Source organism: Cladophialophora carrionii, assembly GCF_000365165.1.
Source record: "Cladophialophora carrionii CBS 160.54 unplaced genomic scaffold supercont1.3, whole genome shotgun sequence".
Taxonomy (NCBI): Eukaryota; Fungi; Ascomycota; class Eurotiomycetes; order Chaetothyriales; family Herpotrichiellaceae; genus Cladophialophora; species Cladophialophora carrionii.
Window position 1 is genome coordinate 2,585,692 of NW_008481828.1, and position 17,568 is coordinate 2,603,259.

General features: G+C 55.0%; 7 protein-coding genes across 7 annotated transcripts; 3 read left to right on the top strand and 4 right to left on the bottom strand.

Annotated features, from left to right (window-relative positions):
* Positions 1–2,566: 2,566 nt before the first annotated feature.
* Positions 2,567–3,887, top strand: G647_04346 (uncharacterized protein; the record flags this gene model as incomplete). The annotated part of the gene is made up of 2 exons (XM_008728690.1): positions 2,567–3,315; positions 3,386–3,887. 2 exons carry the CDS (start codon positions 2,567–2,569, stop codon positions 3,885–3,887), a joined length of 1,251 nt encoding a protein of 416 aa, XP_008726912.1.
* Positions 3,888–4,714: 827 nt separating this feature from the next.
* On the bottom strand, positions 4,715–5,440 carry G647_04347 (uncharacterized protein; the record flags this gene model as incomplete). The annotated part of the gene is made up of 2 exons (XM_008728691.1): positions 4,715–5,087; positions 5,277–5,440. The coding sequence occupies 2 exons, from the start codon at positions 5,438–5,440 to the stop codon at positions 4,715–4,717; spliced, it is 537 nt and encodes a 178-aa protein (XP_008726913.1).
* Positions 5,441–6,414: 974 nt separating this feature from the next.
* On the bottom strand, positions 6,415–6,882 carry G647_04348 (uncharacterized protein; the record flags this gene model as incomplete). Its single annotated transcript, XM_008728692.1, has 2 exons — positions 6,415–6,432; positions 6,493–6,882. 2 exons carry the CDS (start codon positions 6,880–6,882, stop codon positions 6,415–6,417), a joined length of 408 nt encoding a protein of 135 aa, XP_008726914.1.
* A 492-nt stretch (positions 6,883–7,374) lies between these two features.
* Positions 7,375–8,788, top strand: G647_04349 (uncharacterized protein; the record flags this gene model as incomplete). The annotated part of the gene is made up of 4 exons (XM_008728693.1): positions 7,375–7,618; positions 7,683–8,368; positions 8,415–8,692; positions 8,743–8,788. The coding sequence occupies 4 exons, from the start codon at positions 7,375–7,377 to the stop codon at positions 8,786–8,788; spliced, it is 1,254 nt and encodes a 417-aa protein (XP_008726915.1).
* Positions 8,789–9,005: 217 nt separating this feature from the next.
* On the top strand, positions 9,006–11,238 carry G647_04350 (uncharacterized protein; the record flags this gene model as incomplete). The annotated part of the gene is made up of 2 exons (XM_008728694.1): positions 9,006–9,213; positions 9,266–11,238. The coding sequence occupies 2 exons, from the start codon at positions 9,006–9,008 to the stop codon at positions 11,236–11,238; spliced, it is 2,181 nt and encodes a 726-aa protein (XP_008726916.1).
* A 280-nt stretch (positions 11,239–11,518) lies between these two features.
* Positions 11,519–12,652, bottom strand: G647_04351 (uncharacterized protein; the record flags this gene model as incomplete). Its single annotated transcript, XM_008728695.1, has 1 exon — positions 11,519–12,652. One exon carries the CDS (start codon positions 12,650–12,652, stop codon positions 11,519–11,521), a length of 1,134 nt encoding a protein of 377 aa, XP_008726917.1.
* Positions 12,653–13,038: 386 nt separating this feature from the next.
* G647_04352 (uncharacterized protein) lies at positions 13,039–16,915 on the bottom strand (the record flags this gene model as incomplete). The annotated part of the gene is made up of 2 exons (XM_008728696.1): positions 13,039–13,279; positions 13,335–16,915. The coding sequence occupies 2 exons, from the start codon at positions 16,913–16,915 to the stop codon at positions 13,039–13,041; spliced, it is 3,822 nt and encodes a 1,273-aa protein (XP_008726918.1).
* Positions 16,916–17,568: the final 653 nt, after the last annotated feature.

Below are 17,568 nucleotides of genomic sequence, written 5' to 3' on the forward strand. Positions count from 1 at the left end.
TAGCCGACGGATATTCTTCCAGCGTTTCGCTTGAAGACATGACAATACACGCGGTGAAATCTGACGAACTCATCGGGATTGGAAGTGCCTTCCAGTCTGACATCGCTGCCTTGGACACCTTTTCTCATTGCTCTGTCAACGCAGCGGGAGCACGCACCTTGTGTGGTCAAAACTGGACAGCATCGCAGCGTGTGGTCACGTCCGACTCTGGAGCACAGAGCCTCATGATCATGGACGCTGCTATGGACATGAATACCTTTGAAGAAGACGAGGAGGAAGAAGAAGAACAGGATCCAATTCTCTCAGATCGTCGTTTGGACGCCGAGTCGACGCGAGCTAATTGCGGCCGCGAATGAGAACTGAAGACAGTGAGGAAACCAAGGCGAGACAGATGGCATCTGTTGTGAGCGGTTTCCGACTTAAGAACCGGCAGCTTCGATTGACTGCACCGCGGCGTTACCATAATTGCCCTTCACGCAGTCTCCCCATGTCGCCCGAGTTGCCAGTGACTTTCCAGCAGCCAAGAGCGGTTTGTGAAGAGCCGAGCATCATAAGTACACATCATTCACGTCTGCTGTCACCGATCTGAGGACAAATGGCCACATGCTGGCGTTTGGAGGCTTTTGCCAGCTACCTGCAGCGGCTGAGAAATGGTGGTTCGTCGAGCTGTGTCAGTAGCCTTCTGGTTGGTGCCTCGGCGACGTGACGGCGTGATGTCGTTCACACTGATAGGATTCGAATACGGCAGAAGCTGTTGGGATGGAAGACTGTCGAGATCGTCACGCTCGATCATCTCAACTTGCAAGATGAATTCACGAACCTCGCCTCCACTACTTCTCTTTCCCAATCACCTTTTCGAGGACCCTTGGAACGCACATCCTCCAAATCATCCACGCTCAGATTACGTGCTGGCAAGTGCCGACTTGGTCGACTCTCGCAACTATCGACTTGTCAGGCGAGTCTGTGGCTCAGTATGCAGGTCGAACTGGATGTTAATACTAGTCTATTTGGTTAGAGACTCAAAGCCCAGAGCGACACGGTACTCATATCGTTTCAGCGTGGTCATCAAGACCAGCAAGTTGTTGAGAGAGAACAGAATAACATGGCACACAATCGGCAATTGGCCAAATAATATGAGCCTTCTGGTCTATGAGGATAGACGCATTGCTGAAGGGAAGAGTCCTGCTCTTGCGCGGTGACAAGCTTGCAACAGTCGCAGAGGATGCTCGGTCGTGAGGCCTCAGAACTGGCGCTCCCGAGTCGAACCGACCATCTCAAGCATATATCGGGTGCCTTGAGGTTCTGCCGCTTCCGCGTCGATTTGATGCCCAGACAGCACTCATTGCTCTTGGAGGTTAGCGAAGGACTGCGCGACGCGTCACGGCTGAGGGTGTCTAGATGTGACCTGTACCGAGTCATGAATTCCACGTGACTCTCACACTGTTCCGCAGCCCCTGAGTCAACCCTTGCAAATGCTGCTTATTCCACATTCGGCAAGGCTCGAGATTTTGCCCTGGAGCTACAAAGTCGCCTGATAAACCTCGACTTCAACTCTACCTTCCCTCAGTGTATTGATGCGGGCAGACCAAGACAACCTTCTCAACCATCGGATGGCCCATATCTGCAGAAGCTGCTGTGAGGTTGGAGGTAGGTGACGGGCTTGGTGGAGGCGACGCTATCCAAACCTTCTACTTTGGTGCTCCAATGCTCCTCAAGGCCACATCCCTCCTGGATTGCTTCATCATCGTGTGCCATCAGCCTTCAACAGCGTCTGAAGCGAACTACAAATGACCAGCATCGGTCTGTTGAGCTCACTGCCTTGATATTCCTCTCTGCAGGAGTTCAACCAGTGAAAGACACGACTGGTGGTTTGAAATGCTACCATGCCTGAATTTGATCCTTTCACTTCTCACTTCTATCACACTTCACAGCCTTCCTCGTGACTCAGTACCACTTTCTCACTTCACTGAAAATCAATGTATATATTTGACGTCACCACAAAAATGCATGTCCTTCGGGTAAGAAATCCTTACGGCCTTCACACTGCAACACTAACCAATGTCTTCAGGACCAGCAGAACACACCGAATTCATACTGCGGATAGGTCGTTTGGGCCGAGCCCACCTGTAGCCTTGCATTGCGCTCCAGCAGAGTTGCCTAGTCCTCCACGAAGGAAACCCACTGTAGCGGTTTGGCGCCGGGCCAGAACAGGTTTCAGCATCTAGCACCCCTCCCGCGCCGGGCTCGCCGGTTGCTAGGTGCCCTTTTTGCTGCGAGCCCCGAAAGGGGTTCGAATACTGTGTATGGAATTCTTTTGGCTACAAATTTTGCTCACGAATGTTCCGCGAGGCTGCCCGGATTATGTGATGACAAGCCCTAAGTAAGTAAATGCTACCATGCTTGGCAGCAAGATGGGCGTGGAGGTGAAGGGAAGCAGCACTATGTGAAATCTGTTCTGTAGGTTTGGTTTCCTTGCGCTTCACCTCCGATTCATCCTCCTCCTTCAACTGCGCTTTGTTCCTCACAGCCAATATCCATCTCTTCAACACCATTTCCGACATTCAGGATGTCTCGCGTACTTCGAGGTCGTGCCGCAGAGGCCGGTGAAGAGGACAAGAAAGAAGATGGCGGACGACTAGTGAGACAAAGACGAGTCACGGATCGATTCGGACAGAGCCAGGTAACTTCAAGCGATATCCCGGAGTCTCGAAAACACCATAGGCTCAGGCGACTCAACGACAATTCTTACCGGCCCACGCGTCATCAAGCCAGTGACAATCGTAAACTTTTCAGAGACGCCTCAGAATCCGATCTTGAAAAATCGCATCGCCCACGTACTCGCCGTCAACGCTGTGCTCATAACCCCCACACTACTGGCATGGACAATTTTCGAGCAGCGAACTCTCCCAGCCCCGCCTCCGAGTCCTCGTATGGTGAAGCTCCTGCAGACGAGGTCCTGTCCTCCCTGATGCAAGTCGCGCCTGGCACACTGCCTGCGGCCTTCGACATACGCACATTCCTAGCGGCTGCCCCGCAGAAGAAAGTCAAGAAGCAACCTCCACCACCGCCCGACGTTGAGCCGATGCCTCTTGACCTATGGGAACTTGCAAAAGAACCTATGCCCGCTGCCTTCGAAGAATCTCATGACCAAATATGGATGGCTGGCGTAGTATGGCTCCACCATGTCTTGCAAGAAGGCAACACCGAGCCTGGAACCGCTCAGACAACAGTTCGAAGAGGCCAGGAGGTGGTGTTTGTGCCGCAGAGACGACATGAAAGGGTGGTCTGGTTCACTCCAGTGCGAGGATCCAACATGTTCGATCACATGGCATCACTGGGAGTGCTTAAGCGACTTGGAGCGGGTGCTTGCGCTGAAATACCGGAGATGGGGCTGTCTGCGTTGTCTGTTCCAGAGAGCACTCCAATTCTTCACGCAGTACCCCCGGTCATTGCTCAATGGTGTCACAGACCTAGACCATTCCGCCATCACCACACGGCTGCAGAAGATTGTGGACGACATCGACCTCACTGTGCAGCGATGGAAGTTGCAGCAGACGGGTTCAGACTCCGACTATCATCCCGAGGTCGATACTAACAACCCGCGCCGCATCCTCGCTGGCGCCCCTCGAGTGTGTGTGCCCAATGGGAGGTGGTCTCAGGCTCGTTCTGTTTCCTCTCAGCCCGACTACAGCGATGACTCGATGGTCTTTTCGAGCGTCTCCGATGGTGCTGATAGATACGGTGTATGTGGCACTGGTACGGGCGACTATGATGAAGGGGATCGTCATGAGGATACCGCTGGCGAAGATCTTGCTGGAGAGGACACGGCCGGATGGGATGCAGACGATGAAGGTGTCTATGACCATCCTCAGGGTGCAAGCCATTGACATCAAGGTGTTGTTGGTGAGGTCTATGGTGAGACATCTTGGTGAGTCTTGTATGTAGTTACTCATGGAGGTGTGGATAATGAGGCTGCTTGAAGTGGGCTGCTCTTTCTGGTGTGTCCTGAGTCTCACTTCTGTCTCACTTCCGATTAACAGCCGTCAACAGGAGCTTCCGCAATCTTGCACGGCGACGTGGCCATGAATACTGCACTGCTGCACATGAGATCATGCATCTCCTGATCACAGCGTCGAGCTCCTTCCTGGTGATGAAGGACAAATGGATTGAGGATTTTAACGCAAGTCGACTACCTGTGTGCGGTCCCGTACAGCCAGGTCAAGTCCTGGACGTGCCCAGCTTCAACAATGGCGTACAGTACACGCTGCATTCTTCCACTCCGTCACACCCACCCATGCATCCATCCACAGATACAGGCAGGCTTTCGCTATGTGGCAAGAAACCTGGTCAAAGCAAGAAATGAGTCCACGGTCCCCGTATATATGTATGACTGTATGGGACATTAACATATGCGCGCATGTGTATCGTCAACAAACCCTGCTACCCAAACACCCAGCCAAACCAACAACCAACCAACCAACCGAGCCAATCCGAGAAAATGACCCATTTTATGCATCACACACGACATAACAAAATGCAACCCGAGCGGTTGATTCATACAGTGTACTATAGCGAAGTATAGCGAAGGATAGCGTAGCGTAGTACGGTAGCGTTCTCGCCAGGCTCGCACTCCTTCCCATACCGCCAAAGGGTTGAAATGGATCATAGCTGTACTTTTATCCGCGCGCCGTCCGAATCGATGTGAAGCCACCGCTCAATCGTCAAAATTCTGCACCTGCCAACTCAGGATCATCATCCACAGGAACAGCACCGCAAGAATGATGCTCCAGGCGAAGCTTGCCTTCCAACAGCTACAGATGTTGCTCTGGGTCAGCCAGGCGAGGGTCTCGATGCTCACGCCGCGAAACTCCTGGTTGTTGACATAGTTGTTGCAGTTGCCGTTGACGTTGCCGTCGCCGTACAGCTGCACGGCCGTCTCGATCAGCGTGGTCACCCACAGCACGAACAGCACGAACGAGCCCAGCAGGATGATGCCGGGGATGAGCATGCGGCGCGCCGCCAGGATGAGGATGATGATCAGGAAGAGGATGGTCAGGCCGCCGGTGATGACGGCGAAGGTGAAGATCCTGGAGGCACACACTCTGCGTTAGTGATAATGGTCTGTCTGTGCATGTTCCTGGGAACGGCAATGAAGTAATGGAGGGTGCGCAAAATGGCTACACACGTAGACCGTGCTGCACGCACTGCACTACTGCGCAAAAGCGCGATATCGTCTGCCTCTCCTCTCTTCTAGCCCGTGCGTACACATCACATACCAAGGAACGCCGAGGCGCATCTGCTCCTGCACGGCGATGAACCATGCGTTGATGCCTAGGACCGTGGACGAGCCGGCTAGGACAATGAATATCCAGAGGTTGAGCTGGACTTCGGGCCAGATGTACCGTCGCCGCGACTCGCGGACTATGACTTCGGTAGCCATTGTTGGCCGTAGGTAGGTAGGAGGGAAGAGAGGTAGGTAGGGGCGCGACTGGCGCGGTGTTGCGAAGCGATGCGGTGCGCTTGACAGCCGGGTTCTTCGTTCGCAGAAGAGTATGCGGAATGCTATGCTGGAGATTATAGAGCTCCTTGTCTCGAAGGGGTGATGCCGGTCCTAGGAATTGGTCGAGTGCAGTGGCTTCGAGTCGCGACTTGTGTCTGTTATACCTTGTCGTCCATGAATCGCAGTCGCAGTCGCATGCCGAGTACAGGGACAATACGTAGGTGGGTGCGGGAGTCTGGCCGTAGCATCGATATCGCGACACGTCGAGTTGGGCTGCAAAGGATCCGAAAGGAAAGTGAGGTCAGGCGCAGGTGCAGGTACCCGAGCTGCAAGATGTGGACGTGGCGTGAGGTGTCCAGGTCGGTCAGTCTGTCATCGGGTTGGGTCAATGGGAAACGGCCACGACGCGGGCATCGTGTTTGGTGTTTGAGATTATGATGCATGTGGATGTGGATGGTGGATGCGGACATTTACCCGCCGTGTGGCCGTAAGATCCGGTGGCTTGGGCAACGGGCAGCCACCCCGCAGTAGCAGCAGCAGGATCAGCAGCAGGGCGCCAGGGTTCGAGGGCCCGAGGGTGGAGGGTACACAGCAGGAAGGCGGAGGTAAACAAACATGCGCATGCGGCGAGAAGAAAACATATAGATACAATGTGTACAGACGGCGGCATTCGAGGCTCGTCCGCTGCCAGTCGAGGCCATACTGTGTATATTGACATGGACCGCATCTGCTACCCTGCTGTGCTGTACCAGAGCGTGAACGAAGTCAGAGAGACGTGTGTGCAGCCCACGATGCGATACGGCCTGTACTCGTTCCCTAGGAAATCGTGCCTGTCTGTGGTTTCAACAGAGTCACCGCCGCGCCAAACAGAAACCTCCATCAATTGCTAAACTCGTGCCGCGTCGTGCTTCTCATCATGGGATCGATATGTCCTTGGGTTCCGAACGTCAGCAAAGTCGATGCAGTATAATGGTGATGCGCCATCCACCTACCTCGCCTTCGACATCCCCACGACTCGTTTCGCGGATTCGCGATGATGCAGGCCGTCTGGAAGTCCTCCGCTCCACGAAGACCTCTTCCTGGTAGCCTCTGCTCCTACGTCGTCTCCCGCTGGAGCTGGCCCTGTGGTGCACAACGTCCTCCTCGACCACAGTCGTCTTTCTGCTGAACACCCCGCTGCCAAACGTGGCAATGGCGTAGATCACGTAGACAATGAGTAGAAAACCCCCGACGGCTCCCACCACAATGGCTGTGAGAATGCCGGGCGATGGGCCTGAATTGAGTCCAAGGTAAGTTGTTGGGATGGCCAGAATTCCTCGTTGCCGTTTGGCCAGAGCAGCGGCGCCAGAGGCAGCGAAGTCGAAAGCCTGGAAGCTGTCCATGGCTGAAGACAGCACTTAGGCGTGAGAAGTAAATGTGTGGATGGTATCGACTTTGTGGTTTGCCATTGTTGTCTTGCGGGATTACTGGCTACTACCACGACAACTGTCCAGGGCTCTAGGGCGACTTAGCCTTCAGGCCCAGACCAAGATGGTAAGGTTCCGGGCGGCAAGCCGCGACATCTTAGGCGCCCCTATGCACATCGATAGGCGCCAGACAAGGATTCGGGGTTCGATCTGCTACTGTAGCTGCATGCCTGTCGTTGTTGCTGCAGTATGACATCTTCCATCATGTTGGATGGGCGTGACCTGGTCATTCATAGCAGACGCCTGCTGCTGATCGACCCGCAGAAGCCCAGAGACATTTCAACGTTGTAGCCGGCTCTGATGTTAAGTAAAGAGCACCACCTTGAATTCATTCGAAGGATGACCTCACCCGCCAACCAAGTGGGATCACAGACGAGCCACACGCCGTCGCTGTCGACAAGTACAAGCATGCCACCGCTTCAATACAACGCAACTTCTCCCGACCCTACAAAGTCACCTGAGGCGGTCGCGATGCCCCCAGTAGACGGCACTGTACCGCTGGTCGAGGTCGAGCCTTATACTCGGACGGTGCAGCTGGATGTGCCGCGTGACACGCCGACCACGCCCTCTACTGGAGGGAAGTCAGGGTTTTCCAGGTGGGGGAAGGCTGCTGCGGCGTCTGGATATCTGGACCCCTGGTACAGCAAGTCCGGTAGGTTGTTGCCTCTGTGGAAACGATGCTCCGGGTAGATGTAGTCTATTGACGCTGCTTGTAGCTGAGGAATACCCGGCCGGGTACCCCAGTCTGGCCGCGTATATGAGTGATGATATAGACGGGCGCATCTATCGCCGCTTCAGCTACTTGCGGAATCGTCTTCTGCTGTACATGCAAGATAAGTTGAATGCGCTAGAGCAGGCTCTCGAGGACGTCGACCGAGATGATGAGGAGAAGGCAAAGAACGGAGAACGGGAGGCTCTGTATCGTCTGATCTCACGAAGATACAACGAGCAGACCGCCAACCTCACACCGGGTTTCGGCACTCAATCATGTCCTTGTTGCCACAATACAGCAAATCAGCAAGCTCTTCCAGGCAATGCGGCCCAGACGACAAACTCGCCACACGCTAGCGGCCTCTCGCAGCCAAAGAACAATGCAACCAAGCGGATGGAGATACTCGAGGATGTCGAAAAGACTCTGGAGAAGTATGATGAGCTTTTGCTTCGCGAACATGAGATTTCTTCCATTCGCGAGTCTACCGCAAAGCAGCGGGCGAGCTTGGGCAACTTCATCTACAACGGAAAGAAATGCGGACCCGGAAAGAACAAGAAGCCTCTAGCGAACCAGGAGAATAAGCTCATATACCGAAAAGACGACTCCCTGCTTCTGGGTACACAGGAAGATGCCTGGCTCGGGACTGCGGCGGAGTCAATGAAACGGCTGATGCCTGCAATATTGAGACGGGTAAGTGACACTTTTGCTGCCCGGTCAAGTACTTATCTCTCTCCAGTATCTCCTCATGACGCGAGAAGACCGAGAGAAGAGCACCACGTCCACCACGGAATATCTGTCAAACCACCGCGTCAACAGCTTCGTGAAGGCTGTCGTCTCTGTCGCGAGCACCATTCTTCTGGTGCTTCCCATCATCATCCTGTACGCTTTGAGTACACACGGAGCATCTGGGTGGCTCAAGATTGGGATCCTGCTGGTCTTTGTCGTGGCTTTCGCGCTTGCATTGGCAATGCTCACCAACGCCTCGAGGAGTGAAATGTTTGGCGCCTCCGCCGGGTATGGCTGGCCGTCTCGTCGTTCTTTGATTCCAGCTGACAAATTGTCAGTTACACTGCCGTCCTTATTGTCTTCTTGACGTTCACAGGGTCGTGAGAGTGGCGAAGGATCGCAAGAGTGGCGGAGCGTCACTGGTTGAACACCGACGCGAGGCTGAACGCCAAGCCGTTGCCGTCGCAACGAACCCCCCACCACCACCCCCCCGGCCATAATGCAGCAGTGCTCGACTCTCTCAACCGTTGCGTCTAGCGCACAGGACGTAGAGCCAGCTCCTGCTTTCCATCCAGAGACACGCAACTATACCGCGGTCAACATGAGCGTTAGAGTCGTCGCTCGCATCCGGCCTCTGCTCAACTCGGAAATCGAAAAGGACCAGATCGTGACGAGCCAACCCGGTCCAGATGGAAAGGCCACCATCGTGAAGATTCCCAATCCCAAGAACTTTGCCGAGGAGTACAGCTTCCAATTCAACAGCGTTTACGAGCAAGATGCCACACAACAAGTCCTCTATGACGCCGAAGGTGTGTAGGACTCTGACTGGGGCGGAGCTGCAGTACTAACACCGTTGTGCAGTCGCGCCCACTGTCAAACACCTCTTTCTCGGATACGATGTCACGATTTTCGCATACGGGTCGACGGGAACAGGAAAGACACACACCATGCGTGGCGGCAAGTCGCTCGCCGACCGAGGCATGATACCGAGACTGCTCAGCAGCATCTACAGAAAGAGTCGAGCGCTGGAGAAGAGCGGCGGCGGAGAGACAACCGTGGATGTGTCGATGAGCTACTACGAGATCTACAACGACCGCGTGTTCGATCTGTTTGAGGCGCCCGAAAAGAGAACACCCACTGGGCTGCCCATCCGGGAAGCGGAGGGTGGAAAGACTGTTGTTGTCGGCCTGACAGAAGTGCCGTGCTCGTCATTGAAGGAGTTTGAGGTGCTCTACGACAAAGCCAACGCGAATCGCAGTACCGGCGCCACCAAACTCAATGCTCATTCGTCTCGGTCGCATGCAATTTTATGTGTCAAGGTCACAATCACGACTCCGACCGAGACTCGAGTAAGCACTGCGTCGGCCATCGACCTTGCTGGCTCCGAGGACAACCGACGAACTGGCAATGGCAAGGATCGGATGGTCGAGTCTGCCAGCATTAACAAATCACTTTTCGTCCTTGCGCAGTGTGTCGAAGCTATCAGCAAGAAGCAACAACGGATCCCCTATAGAGAGTCGAAGATGACCAGAATATTGTCACTGGGCCAGAACAACGGTTTCACGGTCATGATTCTGAACTTGGCTCCCGTCAAAGCGTACCACCTTGACACTCTCAGCTCACTCAACTTTGCCAACCGAACAAAGAAGATCGAGGTCAGGGAGGTCGAGAATGAGCCCATCTTCAAAGGCCCGCCCAGACCGGTCGCCCCTCTGGGTGGACCTACGATCCAGCGTCAACCGCTTCGACCCCTTTCCAACAGCATCAACGTCAACCTCGCCGCCAACCGTGACGCAGCCACAAAGAATGAGAAGCCGCAGAAAGCTTTTGCCGTGTACTCGGACCGCAACAAGGCGGCAATGGCCCGACCAGCGCCTCAAAAGTCGTCGCCTTTGAAGCGCACTGCAGATGCCTCATTCTTTGCATCTACCCGTCCAGCAAAGCTACCTCGTCCAACTCCAAGTTTCATCCGGCGCGCTCCAGAACCCCAGCTTGCGGGCATGGATAAAGCATCAATCGAAGCCCTGGTGGAGAAGAAGGTGTCCGAAGTGCTTGCCGCCCGCGCAATGAATGCCCCCGATCCTCAGCCGGTGAAAGCCGTTTCCGAAGAAGTCCAACGGCGGCTAGATAGCATCGAAAAAAGACTGGAGGGTCAAGATGGTGAAAGAGCCGAGGGCCTAAGCTACCTGCTCATGGCCAAGCAGCATCAAGCCCGAGGCGAAGACGGCAGTGCTTTGAAGATGTACGAACTCGCCAGGCCGTACTTCCCCGACAACGAGAAGCTAAAGGGCAAGATCGAGCGCTTGCGGGAGAAACTGGTTGCGAAGAGAAGAGAAGGCGGTGATCCAGCTGAGAAGTCAGAGCAGATACCGGCCACGTCAAGAACAGCCGACCAGGCGAAGGGCCCACGAGCGGACGATGAAGACGAGAGCTACCAGGACCAAGGCTGTGACTCCACCTATAATGACTCTGGGGACGAAGACAAGCCCGCCGATCGTTCACGAAGTAAGAAGCAGATCAAGCAGCAGCTGAAGAGGAAAGCAAGAGTATCCTCGCCCGATCCCCTCAGCCCACAAGACCCAGAGGTCGTAGTTGGCGCGCTCACGCCACGGACGAAATATCTCCTCGACATAGTCAACACGCGCGACGTCGCACAGATCAAGACCCTCCACGGGTTGGGTGCGAAGCGTGCTGAAGGAATCGTAGAGTATCTCAACGAACAGACCGGAGATTCTGACGATGGATTCGTGATGCGAAGCTGGGACGATCTTGCTAGATTGCGCGGCATTGGGAAGAAGACGTTGGAGACGATGAGGGAAGGCGTACTGGTTTGAGCCGTGATGAAATGGCATGTGTTGTACTGTACATACATAAGGCATACGGAGTCCTCGTCTGGAGTAACGGCATGGAGCGTGCATGCATTGTCATTTTGGAGAGTCACATCCCGTGTCCCATGTCCTCGTGAAGCGGCCTGTGTGATTGAGAAATGATAGCGTAGAGTCAGCCCGGTTCTTTAACATCTAATCTGTGTAGCAAAGCGGGCCGCGAGCAGTCAAGTCAGTCAGTCAGTCACCCTTGTTGGCTCAATCTCCCAGCCGCCTTCATATTTCTGTCTCACTCCGTCTTCATAAACTCGGCAATCCTCTCGTTCATAAACGCCGTGTCCGCCGGATTCAACCCTCCACCGGCAACATGCCCCCACACGCTCTCAATGACGGCGAGGGTGCCACGCTGCAGGAACTTCATCTCCACCTCTGAATCCTCGGGCGGGAAATACTGGTCGGTCCGACACGGCATGAGCAGCACCTTGGCCTGAATGCCACGGAGGGCCGCCTGGAAGGCCGCGTCGTCGGGGACCTTGCCACCCAGCTGCGTCTGGGCGGGAGTGACAGGTGGTTCCGCCTCCGAGGCGTCCGTGACGGCCCCGATATCCCCCATCTGCCACATGCGCGCGAGGACGAGCAAGTCCTCGGCATCCCAATTCAGCGTGCCCTCCTCGCGCGCGCGCATCCACTCCTCCACGCTCGCCGGCGAGCCCTCCATGGTGGTGAACAGCCGCTGGCGGAACCACGCGGGGGACGTCAACCAGGCGGCGTAGGCGCGGGCGAACGCGCGCAGCCCGGTCTTGGGCAGCACCTCCTTGAGGTGCACGCCGACGGGCTCCCCCGCGGCGACCTTGGCCTTCATGGCCTTCCACGCGACGTAGTCGATGGAGCTGGTCAGGGCGGCGACGGGCCCCTCGAGAAACGCGTAGTTGTGCAGGCTGGTGCGCGCGCTCGAGCAGATGGCCACCACGCGCTTCACGAAGCCCGGGTACATGACGGCCCAGTGGTAGGCCTGCTGGCCGCCCATGCTGAAGCCGACGACGGCCTCGAGCCCGCCGCGCACGCCGAGATGTTGCGTGAGCAGGGCGTGCTGCGCGCGCACCACGTCCGAGTACCGCAGCGTGCCGGCCTCCGGGAAGAACGGCTTGGTGCTCGGGCTGGCCGACTCGCCGTTGCCCAGCATCGCCACGACGATGACGTGGTACGCGGCCAGCGCGGCGTGCGGGCCCGTCGTGAACGTCAGCGTCGTGTTGATGAGGCCCGAGTAGCAGGTCGGGATGAGCACCGCGCCCGCGGTCGACGAGGCGTTGAAGGACCGGTACGCCACGCGCAGGTCGTGCAGCGTCGTGCCGTTGGAGAAGTGGAAGTCCGGGATCGAGTAGGACTCGACGCCGGTCGCATCGTAGCTGGGGTTGCTCGTCATGGTGTTGTCGTCGGTTGGAAGCTTCAAGTCCTTCGAGTCTTTCGAACCTGATTACGTGCCGATCCTGGATGTGTACCGGACACGTGTGATGGACCAAATCCGTCGGTCTCGACTTACTCTGCTGGCGCCGGCTCAAGTCCGACTTCTGCCGTTGATACCGCCATCCAAGAGGGGAAGGACGATGTGTCAATGACGAAGCTAAAAGGTCGAAGCACCAGAATCACGGCCTTCTCCGACATGCAGAGGGTAGTCCAAACGTCTTGATTCGGATATTACTGCATCCCAGTCGTAACGTCGTTAATCCTGATTGTAGACTCGACCAGCGCAATGTCTAGACCACACATGATGATATCCAATTCCTCGCTGCATCCAAAGAGGCATTTTGCTCAGACTCCCAAAGCACAAAGCCTGGTCCGGGGCTTCGCTTGCCTCGTCCTCAGCAGCTTCAACTCTTCTCCGAGCAGTTTTGCTTCCCGCCATTGTTCTTCCATATTGCTCATGCGAATAGCAGCAATGACCATAAAGACTCCAGCACGGAATTTCTGCACTGGCTTGAGCTTCACCTCGTACTTCCGCTTGTCAAGAGACACGCCCATTTCCCCGAGAATGCGAAGATCGACCTGGTTGCTGGAGACGTTGTCAGTAATTTTCCAGACACAGAAGACGGCTGTTATACACCTACCATTCGACCCTCATTGCCTCATTCTGCTCTACCAGGGCTTTGCTCCATGCCAAATCTTTCCTCAGCCGTTCTTCGCGGCGACACTTGGCTTTCAACCAGATGATCTCCTTGATAAGACCTTTCATCTCCTTCGCGCGAATCTCGTCTTTACTTGACTTGCCCGAGGTGAGCCGTTCGAGCATGTCTTCGTACTTGCTTTGCAAGACCTCGAGCTCGTTCTCGACCATTTCGGCCTTTTTGTTGGCCAGACTGCGCTCCTCTCGGAGGCGGCGGAGATGTTGCTTCATTTCGTAGGCTTCATTGTCCCGAGTCGAGAGGCGCATGGATAGATTGTTGACATCTGCCTGCTCTTCCTGCAAGCGCTTGATGTGCGTTTTTAGGTCATTGATCTGCCTATCGCGCTTGCGGAGTTCTGATGAGGCGCGTTGCCTTTCGTCCTTGTCGTCATGGAGGCGGTCCAATTGCCCTTGCAGGTCGTCCACCAGATCGCTTTGCTCAACTATCTTGGCGTTCAAGGATGCAATTTCAGCACCCTGCGACCTAAGTTGTGCCTCCAAGGTCGCTACTTCCTCACTGCCTGTGGGAGTTCGACGAGCGGCACGCTTCAGATCCCGATTCTCCGAGCTGAGAACCTTGACTTCTGCTTGCGCATCAACGAGATCCTGCCTGAGCTTGGCCAGTTCCTTCGAATGAGATGGCGGTGGCGAGACAGAAGGTGATTTCGACTTGTATTGTGCAAGTCTAGCCTCGTGCAGGTCGCGTTCGAGATCATTGACTCTCATCTTCAAATCTCGGTTGGCTGCCTTCAAGTCTGTCTCCCGCTTGGCTGCTGCCGTTTCCTTTTGTCTCGCTTCCAGTAGATCGTGCTTCAGCCCGGAGATGTCTGCACCAGGCGAGGTCACTACTTTGGATTGATTGTCCAGCATGCCCTCGAGTTCAGTAATGCGTGCCTCCAAGCGGGCAACCTTGTTCTTCGCAGTGAGCAGATCCCTGTCCCGGGTCTCGGAGTAGGAGGCCTTCTGATTCCGAAGCGAGTCGATTTCTGCATTGAGCCTGTTTTCTTCGCTGCTGGCGCGCTCAAGCTCGGCATTGATCTCGTCCTCAAGGTTCTGATTAGCCTCTTGCAGACTGTCACGTTCCGTGGTCAGCCTTGCAATGTCCTTCTCGAGCTTGACTTTCAGGCGCTTCAGCTCTCGCTTCTCCTGATCGACGTTGAACGTGTCATCATTGGACTTCTGTTGCGCGTCCTGAAGTCTCGCTTCCAAATCGTCCCGCTCCTTCTCGTGCATTTCCATAGCAATGTGCGCATTTTTCAATTCGCTGCGCAGATTCGAAAGCTCTTCCTGTAGCGACAGCTTCTCTTGCCGCATCTTTTGGATCTGTGCATCGGCATTGCTGGAGTACTTCTGTTGCTGCTTCTCGGCGAACTCGTGTTCCTGCTCGATATCTGCCTGCAACACTTCGATCTCCTCTTCCAACTCGGCCACCTTCTCTTTGAGAGCAGCTTGTTCACGGATCGAAATGCGCAATTCCTCCCTAGCATTGTTCAGCTCTAGTCGGTTCTCATCGGAGGCCGTCCGCTTGTTTGCAAGATCTTGCTGAAGTTCCTCAATCTGCTTGGACAGGACCTTTTCTTCTTGCTGATGGCGTTGCTTCTCACTTTCAAGAGCAGCTTGCAGTTTCAGTTCCCGTCCGTTCATCGTTCCCTGCGACTCCTGGAGCCTGTCGACGGTCCGTTGAAGACCGCTGGCTCTCTCTTCGGCTCGCTGAGAGGCGGCTTCGAGTGCTCGTTTCTGCGCCTCCCATTCTTCGAGGTCAGCGGCGTGGTCACGTCCCTTTGAGTTGACCTCGCGGTACAGTTGGTCGATTTGTTCGTTCAAGTGGTCGAGTTCTTGTTTGTGCTGTGATCGAAGGGTACCATCGTTCTGCGCAGCGCGTTGTTTCTCAACATCGAGAGCATCCTCGAGGTCCTGAATAGCTTTTCGGGACTGTGCGAGATCTTTCTGCAAGTCCGCAGACTCTTTGGTTAGAGAATCATGGCGGGTCTGAAGAAGGTCTTTCTCATCGCTCTTGATTTGCAGTTCCCGTTGGACAGTCTCGAGCTGTTTCGTCATGCTGATCAACTTGCGTTCAAAGGTGTCGCGTTGCTGCTGTGATAGCTCGAGGTCTTGTTGCAATTTGCGGTGGTCGGACGCCCCTTCTCGTTCGAGATCCCGCACCCTCTCTCGCAGGTGCCGCTCCGATTCCGATTTCTGAGAAAGTTCGGCTTTGAGCAAACCATGTCGCTCCTGCAGCTCTTGGAGATCGTCCTCGAGCTTGTTCGCCTTGTCCTCCAGCTGTCTGCTTAATCCTTTGGTCGTGAAAGACTTGTTAGCCATCTCATCCCGAAGCTCGTCCAAATCTTCCTCGGCTTTGCGCTTTTCGTCCAATGCATCCTCCTGAGCCTCCTTTGCCTCTTGCGCGTCGGCTCTTGCGCGCTCCAAGCTCTGCTTGAGGTCCTCAATTTCTTGTCTGGCCGATTCCAGCTCTTCTTCAGCCTCAGCAGCGTCTGTGGACTCCTTGCTGGCCTTTGCTTTGAGGGCGTCGATTTGGTCATCCCGATCATCAATCGCGCGATCTTTCTCTCGGATGTCAGCTTGCAGATCCTCTATCTCGTCCCTTAGCTTCTTGATGGCCGATTTCTCCTGGTCTTCGGCCCGACCCTTCTCGCTTTCCCACTCCTGGATCTGTTTGTCTTTCGCTTTGACATCGGCGCGTAGAGTTTCCATCTCCGTTCGAATGCTTTCGTCCACCTGCTTCCGTCTGATTCGTTCTTTGAACTCTTCGAGCTGTAATCGATAGACTTCGGCGTCTTTTTCAGCCTGAGCAATATGCTTCTTGAACTTGTGTAACTCCCTCTGCATCGTGATCTTGTTGACCTTCAAGTCTGTGTTTTCTCTGAGCGCAGCGTGGTTGAATTCAGTCCCTCGCTTCGATAGCGCCTCTTCCAGGAAATGTATCTTCATCTTCAAGCCGAAGTTTTCCTTCTCGATCTTGTCGATAATGCTCTCTTGCTCTCGCAATGTCATCATGTTCCCGTCGTTGACAAGGCCAGCTGCATCGCGTCCGGGCAGTTGAGCAAGCGGCGTACTATGAGCACTGCTGCTTATTTGTTGAGGCATGGGCGTGTTGTCCAGTGCGTTTCCTGCCGAGCTTGTGGTGTGTTCACTGGCAAGATGCGAGAGGTCACTGAGTCTCGCTCCCGGGGTACGACCGTCTCTGAGGTACGAGGGTGTAGCACTAGGCTTCCTGCTAGAAAGACGGCGCGCCATATTCTTCTTGGTAGCACTCTGCATGAGCGGCGTGAATTCGGATCGAGCTGGATTCCCCTTTGGCACCAGACGCAGAGGATCCCGCAGACTAAGTCGTGGGGTCTTGAGACTGGCGCCTTGGTTCTTGATGTTCTTCATCTGGCTGAGCAGGTCGAGGTTCCCATTGGGGACGTGAAAGGATTTCTCCGGCGACATGTCGCCCAGACGGTCGAGGCGGTCGCTGACGTGGGAAGCATCGGTCGCGTGCGGTGTATTGATGTAGTTCTCCATAGTGTACGAAAATGGCGAGATGCTGCAACAAACGTCCAGAGGTTGGATCTGCACAAAGCAATATCAAATCCAACACGTAAACATATTGTTGTATCACAAGTCAAATACACGAGACATTCGAAGGCTCGATGTTGTTGTTTAGTCGAAAGGGGAATGGTCGGTTCGAGGCTTGGCAGTCTCGGCCATTCTGCACTAAACCGTACCGGGCCTGGTGGGCCGCTGTCCCGACTTGCGTCACCAGCGACGATAAGGCTGAATCAATGAGGCTGAACCTTCCTTGCGCTTGGTGCGCGCCTTCAACACTATCGGAACCCTCCTCCGAACAGAGCATGGAGTGTTCTCTACTCAAACTCCCTAAGCAGTGATGAAAAGCCGGTCCAGGCCTCACTGACTACGAGTAGCCACGGAGGCGGATTGCGTTCTCAAACCTCATCCAGCTTACGCACTATTATTGAGCATCCTCAATGTTACCAATATCGCCCAATGTGAGAGACGCAGTCATCACAAATGCAATAGTACGGAGTACATTTACCAGATAATTCTGGGGAAATGACAACGTCCACGAGGGCATCCATCTAAATCATTCACAGTCGGCTGGAGGAATGGCTTAGCGCGTAGCGGTGCCTAGCCGCCTTTGCCGCTAACTTAGGCTT